General features: G+C 50.7%; 1 protein-coding gene across 1 annotated transcript in view; it reads left to right on the top strand.

The window, feature by feature from the left end:
- The window catches only part of si:zfos-911d5.4 (uncharacterized), an 18,787-nt gene extending 10,657 nt beyond the window's left edge, over positions 1–8,130 (top strand). The window contains exon 7 of the mRNA XM_056233782.1: positions 7,938–8,130. Coding sequence (XP_056089757.1) covers positions 7,938–8,105 — 168 coding nt within the window. The 3' untranslated portion in view covers positions 8,106–8,130. The remainder of the gene's footprint in view (positions 1–7,937) is intronic.
- Positions 8,131–8,340: the final 210 nt, after the last annotated feature.

Raw genomic sequence — 8,340 nt, 5'->3', positions numbered from 1 at the left:
AGTTATTAATATTTGGTTCGTTCTCTCTTGTTTTTGCATATGTTCATAATTTCTTTGGATGAATGTAGAATTATAAGAAACTAAATAAATAAAACAGTCGACTCGTAGCACAACTACGCAATATGATTACAAAACCTGTAACACATTTATAATAATATTTGAATAAAAGGTAAAGATGTCAGTTTTGAACGTCACTTATGGACAATACTGTATTTTCTGAAATATACTTAAAAAAAAAAAAATAAGTGGCCAATATATCTTAACATATATAGAAGTTAAAATATGTTACATAAATAAGGTTTAGTAGTAATAAGAAAAATAATCTGCTCTGAAATCTCTATTTTGGCCATAAAGTTTTAGATTTTTGTGCATTTTTTCTATGAAGCGGACGTGGTTTAAACTCAGATGTGCTGCTCGTGTTTCCCATCAGAGCTTGTGTAATTATCTCTTCATCCTAACGACTGAAGCTCCTCAAACCTGTGCATGTTCCTGCTTCAACAGCCCTTCAGACGCACTTCAGGAAATCAAGATCAGCATTTACATCACACACCAACACCAGTGTGAATGTGAAGATAATCACTGTCCATTCTTGTATAATCGAGGTCAGATTATGTTATGCATATTTTGAATATATTTGTCTGAAGGAGGACGATTATGTCCTTTCACTCTTTTTTGATCGTTTTTATTATTGTCGGCACACACTTTATCATCCACCAACTGACCGATTGTGCAAGTTTTGTTGGTTGACTTGCAAATTGAAGCGGCTGCACTTCATCGTAATGGTTGTTCAGAACTACGACCGGGCGCTCAGATTATCTGTGTGTTCAGTTAATTGCTATTAACGCTTTTCATTTGATTTCATTAGCCTCGTCTGATCGCTTTGCTTTCACTGAAGGAACTTGAGAAGTTGAGCTTGAGTTCACTTCATTATGCAGATGCAGGCGCGTTCTGTGGAGGATGACGATGATGATGATGATGATGATGATGATGGGGAAACGCGCGAGTCAATTTCGACAGGTTTATGGTCTCATCGTGTCTCTCGTTTATCCGAGGACATCAGTTTACCCACTTGTGAGTCTGTTAGTCATTTAGAGTAAAGTGGGAAAATGGAAGTAACTGTATGAACAGATTTGTGATCGCAGGTGAAGTGTTGGAGATGTTTCTGGAGTCTCTAAAAATGGCCTTAAATTTACAACTGATGTGTTGCTTGACTGAATGTTGTTGTCAGAACCAGAAAAATAGTTTTTTTGCCAGCAGATAATTAGCTGCTAACTGCTAAGCTAACTGACACACACTGACCAGCAGCAGCAGCTGACTGACCCACACTAACCAGCAGCAGAAACTGACTGACCCACACTAACCAGCAGCAGCAGCTGACTGACCCACACTAACCAGCAGCAGCAGCTGACTGACCCACACTAACCAGCAGCATTAACTGACTGACCCACACTAACCAGCAGCAGCAGCAGCAGCAACTGACTGACCCACACTAACCAGCAGCAGAAACTGACTGACCCACACTAACCAGCAGCAGCAGCTGACTGACCCACACTAACCAGCAGCAGCAGCAACTGACTGACCCACACTAACCAGCAGCAGCAGCTGACTGACCCACACTAACCAGCAGCAGCAGCAGCAGCAACTGACTGACCCACACTAACCAGCAGCAGAAACTGACTGACCCACACTAACCAGCAGCAGCAGCTGACTGACCCACACTAACCAGCAGCAGCAGCAACTGACTGACCCACACTAACCAGCAGCAGCAGCTGACTGACCCACACTAACCAGCAGCAGCAGCTGACTGACCCACACTGACCAGCAGCAGCAGCAACTGACTGACCCACACTAACCAGCACCAGCAGCTGACTGACCCACACTAACCAGCAGCAGCAGCATTAACTGACTGACCCACACTAACCAGCAGCAGCAGCTGACTGACCCACACTAACCAGCAGCAGCAGCAGCTGACTGACCCACACTAACCAGCACCAGCAGCTGACTGACCCACACTAACCAGCAGCAGCAGCATTAACTGACTGACCCACACTAACCAGCAGCAGCAGCTGACTGACCCACACTAACCAGCAGCAGCAGCTGACTGACCCACACTAACCAGCAGCAGCAGCTGACTGACCCACACTAACCAGCAGCAGCAGCATTAACTGACTGACCCACACTAACCAGCAGCAGCAACTGACTGACCGACACTGACCAGCAGCAGCAGCAGCAGCAACTGACTGACCCACACTAACCAGCAGCAGCAGCTGACTGACCCACACTAACCAGCAGCAGCAGCTGACTGACCCACACTGACCCACTGACTGACCCACACTAACCAGCAGCAGCAGCTGACTGACCCACACTAACCAGCAGCAGCAACTGACTGACCCACACTAACCAGCAGCAGCAGCTGACTGACCCACACTAACCAGCAGCAGCAGCTGACTGACCCACACTAACCAGCAGCAGCAACTGACTGACCCACACTAACCAGCAGCAGCAGCAGCAACTGACTGACCCACACTAACCAGCAGCAGCAGCTGACTGACCCACACTAACCAGCAGCAGCAGCTGACTGACCCACACTGACCCACACTAACCAGCAGCAGCAGCTGACTGACCCACACTAACCAGCAGCAGCAACTGACTGCCCCACACTGAACAGCAGCAGCAGCTGACTGACCCACACTAACCAGCAGCAGCAGCATTAACTGACTGACCCACACTAACCAGCAGCAGCAGCATTAACTGACTGACCCACACTAACCAGCAGCAGCAACTGACTGACCGACACTGACCAGCAGCAGCAGCAACTGACTGACCCACACTAACCAGCAGCAGCAGCTGACTGACCCACACTAACCAGCAGCAGCAGCTGACTGACCCACACTGACCCACTGCCTGACCCACACTAACCAGCAGCAGCAGCTGACTGACCCACACTAACCAGCAGCAGCAACTGACTGACCCACACTAACCAGCAGCAGCTGACTGACCCACACTAACCAGCAGCAGCAGCTGACTGACCCACACTAACCAGCAGCAGCAACTGACTGACCCACACTAACCAGCAGCAGCAGCAACTGACTGACCCACACTAACCAGCAGCAGCAGCTGACTGACCCACACTAACCAGCAGCAGCAGCTGACTGACCCACACTGACCCACACTAACCAGCAGCAGCAGCTGACTGACCCACACTAACCAGCAGCAGCAACTGACTGCCCCACACTGACCAGCAGCAGCAGCAGCAGCAGCAGCAGCTGACTGACCCACACTAACCAGCAGCAGCAGCTGACTGACCCACACTGACCCACACTAACCAGCAGCAGCAACTGACTGACCCACACTGACCAGCAGCAGCAGCAGCTGACTGACCCACACTAACCACCAGCAGCAGCTGACTGACCCACACTGACCCACACTAACCAGCAGCAGCAACTGACTGACCCACATTGACCAGCAGCAGCAACTGACTGACCCACACTAACCAGCAGCAGCAGCAACTGACTGACCCACACTAACCAGCAGCAGCAACTGACTGACCCACACTAACCAGCAGCAGCAGCAACTGACTGACCCACACTAACCAGCAGCAGCAGCTGACTGACCCACACTAACCAGCAGCAGCAACTGACTGACCCACACTGACCAGCAGCAGCAGCTGACTGACCCACACTAACCAGCAGCAGCAGCTGACTGACCCACACTAACCAGCAGCAGCAACTGACTGACCCACACTAACCAGCAGCAGCAGCTGACTGACCCACACTAACCAGTAGCAGCAGCTGACTGACCCACACTAACCAGCAGCAGCAACTGACTGACCCACACTAACCAGCAGCAGCAGCTGACTGACCCACACTAACCAGCAGCAGCAACTGACTGACCCACACTAATCAGCAGCAGCAACTGACTGATCCACACTAACCAGCAGCAGCAGCAGCAGCAACTGACTGACCCACACTAACCAGCAGCAGCAACTGACTGACCCACACTAACCAGCAGCAGCAACTGACTGACCCACGCTAACCACCAGCAGCAGCAGCAGCAGCAGCAACTGACTGACCCACACTGACCAGCAGCAGCAGCTGACTGACCCACACTAACCAGCAGCAGCAACTGACTGACCCACACTAACCAGCAGCAGCAACTGACTGACCCACGCTAACCAGCAGCAGCAGCAGCAGCAACTGACTGACCCACACTAACCAGCAGCAGCAGCTGACTGACCCACACTAACCAGCAGCAGCAGCAGCAGCAGCAGCAACTGACTGAGCCACACTAACCAGCAGCAGCAACTGACTGACCCACACTAACCAGCAGCAGCAGCAGCAGCAACTGACTGACCCACACTAACCAGCAGCAGCAGCAGCAACTGACTGACCCACACTAACCAGCAGCAGCAGCTGACTGACCCACACTAACCAGCAGCAGCAGCTGACTGACCCACACTAACCAGCAGCAGCAGCTGACTGACCCACACTAACCAGCAGCAGCAGCAACTGACTGACCCACACTGACCAGCAGCAGCAGCTGACTGACCCACACTAACCAGCAGCAGCAGCTGACTGACCCACACTAACCAGCAGCAGCAACTGACTGACCCACACTAACCAGCAGCAGCAGCTGACTGACCCACACCGACCAGCAGCAGCAGCTGACTGACCCACACTAACCAGCAGCAGCAGCAGCAGCAACAACTGACTGACCCACACTAACCAGCAGCAGCAGCTGACTGACCCACACTAACCAGCAGCAGCAGCTGACTGACCCACACTAACCAGCAGCAGCAACTGACTGACCCACACTGACCAGCAGCAGCAGCTGACTGACCCACACTAACCAGCAGCAGCAGCAACTGACTGACCCACACTGACCAGCAGCAGCAGCAACTGACTGACCCACACTAACCAGCAGCAGCAACTGACTGACCCACACTGACCAGCAGCAGCAGCTGACTGACCCACACTAACCAGCAGCAGCAACTGACTGACCCACACTAACCAGCAGCAGCAGCAACTGACTGACCCACACTAACCAGCAGCAGCAGCAACTGACTGACCCACACTGACCAGCAGCAGCAGCAACTGACTGACCCACACTAACCAGCAGCAGCAACTGACTGACCCACACTGACCAGCAGCAGCAGCTGACTGACCCACACTAACCAGCAGCAGCAGCTGACTGACCCACACTAACCAGCAGCAGCAACTGACTGACCCACACTGACCAGCAGCAGCAGCAGCAGCAACTGACTGACCCACACTGACCAGCAGCAGCAGCTGACTGACCCACACTAACCAGCAGCAGCAACTGACTGACCCACACTAACCAGCAGCAGCAGCTGACTGACCCACACTAACCAGCAGCAGCAGCTGACTGACCCACACTAACCAGCAGCAGCAGCTGACTGACCCACACTAACCAGCAGCAGCAACTGACTGACCCACACTAACCAGCAGCAGCAACTGACTGACCCACACTGACCAGCAGCAGCAGCAGCAGCAGCAGCTGACTGACCCACACTAACCAGCAGCAGCAACTGACTGACCCACACTGACCAGCAGCAGCAGCAGCAGCTGACTGACCCACACTAACCAGCAGCAGCAACTGACTGACCCACACTAACTAGCAGCAGCAGCTGACTGACCCACACTAACCAGCAGCAGCAGCAACTGACTGACCCACACTAACCAGCAGCAGCAACTGACTGACCCACACTAACCAGAAGCAGCAGCTCACTGACCCACACTAACCAGCAGCAGCAGCTGACTGACCCACACTAACCAGCAGCAGCAGCTGACTGACCCACACTAACCAGCAGCAGCAACTGACTGACCCACACTAACCAGCAGCAGCAACTGACTGACCCACACTAACCAGCAGCAGCAACTGACTGACCCACACTAACCAGCAGCAGCAACTGACTGACCCACACTAACCAGCAGCAGCAGCAGCAGCAGCAGCAACTGACTGACCCACACTAACCAGCAGCAGCAACTGACTGACCCACACTAACCAGCAGCAGCTGACTGACCCACACTAACCAGCGCTTTGTAAGTTAATCTGCCGCTGGGTTTGACCGATGTCAGGCGTGTGGAGTGTTTTTGCTAGAAATGAGGCACTTTAATGAACGTCTACTTCCTGATAAAATCTGTCGCTCTCCTTTAATCCCTCATTTGCTGTAAAATGCGATTAGCCAGGTTTTTATCAGAACTTGTGCTTTGATATTTATCTGAAATGGTCTTTATCTGCAGTTCCTCGTTCTGCAGAGCTTCTCCATCTGTTGTGCTCAGAGATAAACCGGTTAGTGGACACTCTGCCTCATTGTCTGTTGTTTTGATAATCACACTTAATAACACTGGGCATCAATAAGGTCTTTAAACCCGATTTGGCTGCTAAATGGAGTTACAGGGCAGCAGTCGTGTGCGTGCGGCTCGTCTAATGCCATTAGGAATGTTTGTGAGGTCAAATTCGATCCGGCATGAATCGAGCCTGAAGAGAGTCGTTGAGCTGCAGAGTTAAACACAGACGCTCCGTGTTTAAGAATGTTAGGATATTTGAGCTGGAGAACAAGACAAGAAAAGTGTGCAGTGTGTGGATCACGGGGACGTTAGCGTGTGGGTTAGCTGCATTGGGAGGCCAATATTAAAACAACACACACACACATACATATGTGAAGGTCTCTTGGCTTTTTGTGGCTGTGTGTGTGTGTGTCTGTCTGTGTGTGTGCGTTTTAAAAGAGCTTTAACACACAGCGAACGCTGATCTCCGCCTCCATTAACAAACCCTTTGCCAATTTACTTCTCCTCAGATGAAAGAATGGATGGCTAGAAAAAACATAATTGAAAAATTGTGGGCATCAAGAATGAAAGAAAATCAAGCCATGAAAAGAGAATGGTTTTAATCCTGTGAGGCTGGAAATACTCCTTCGGATCGACGCGTCTATTATCTGTGGATGTGTGAATCTCATTAAGCGGCCATTGTGTGACACACACACACACACACACGGACCCGGAGACGAGCGCCGGGACTCATGAGTGTAATCCACAGATCTGCTTTTCAAATCGGCGTCGTCTTTGATGCTCAAGTGTTTTTCCTCCATTATGTGACGCTCCGTGAAGAAGATCCAGCTTCTGTTCAGTTCTCGACTGAGTGTGTGTCCACGACTGAGTGTGTGTTCTCGACTGAGTGTGTGTTCTCGACTGAGTATCCCTCACTTCACCATTCACATGAACGACAGAGAATCTTTTCGGTTCAGCGTTCGCTGTGTGTGTTTAGTGCAGACGAGCCCACAGAGGTCACAGTCAGGGTCGTGACCCGACGACCCTCAGGGGTCACGGCAGACTGTGTTACACACGGCTTGTCCAAATACACACACGTGTGGTCTTGGCCACTGGCGAGCGCGTGCGACAGGAAGTGTGTGTGCAGGACTGTCCTTAAAGTGCCCTTAATGCACACTAAACACACACTATCCCCAATCAGCTTCAGTGCGATCCACTGTCATTTAAATTAATTAGATGCATATAATTGGTAGTAAAAACATAAAGTGTTGCACATGTCATTGGTGTGTATGAGTATGGTGTGTGTAGGCCTGTTTTGTACAACATTTGCAACTGTTTTTATCCCTTAATTAGAAGCACCACAATTGTAAATGTGTGTCTTCTGTTAGTTACTGAACAGACATGTAGAAGTTTATTTTAAAATGCAAAATGTTGAAAATATAATAAATAAAAGCTCTGTAAAGACTTGCATTTTTTTGCAAGACTATAAGTGTGTCCCATCAAGTAAACAAAAGTTCTGCACACACTTGCAGTGTTTACGCCTGCTTGAACACTTGAGCCAAATGGAGGAAACGTCATGCGAGTAGACGAGTGGTCGAGTGAAGGCTGAGTGTGTGTGTCTGATGTCCAGGGCTTGTGTGTGTGCAGGTCACCGTCTCCATGTACCGGCGAGGAGCGCAGGGCTGGCTGGGGAAACCGCTCATCGCCACGGCAACAATCCCGTCCAGCACACGCGTGATCTTCCGCATCCGAGGAGAAACTGCAGACGCCAAGATCCCGGCCGGCAGCGTCCGCTCCCTCACACTGAGCATCTGAAGGAACACTCTTCTGCCCATCGTCTGCTTCACACCACTGATGAACATTTCAGAGGGACTATATTTCCTTTTAATAAGGGGAAATTCATGAGGTTTATATTACTGAATGATCCTCTGGTGTGTCCAGTACAGTAATGATTCATAGACATCAGCCTGCATGTTGAACTGTACAATCTTAAAGGGCTGGTATAATGCCCCTTCTTACAGGATGTAAAATAAGTCTCTGTTGTCCCCAG

This window comes from Rhinichthys klamathensis, unplaced genomic scaffold (assembly GCF_029890125.1).
Source record: "Rhinichthys klamathensis goyatoka isolate OS25496 unplaced genomic scaffold, OSU_Roscu_1.1 h1tg000377l_1, whole genome shotgun sequence".
Classification (NCBI taxonomy): Eukaryota; Metazoa; Chordata; class Actinopteri; order Cypriniformes; family Leuciscidae; genus Rhinichthys; species Rhinichthys klamathensis.
This window is presented reverse-complemented; position numbering and strand designations above follow the sequence as displayed.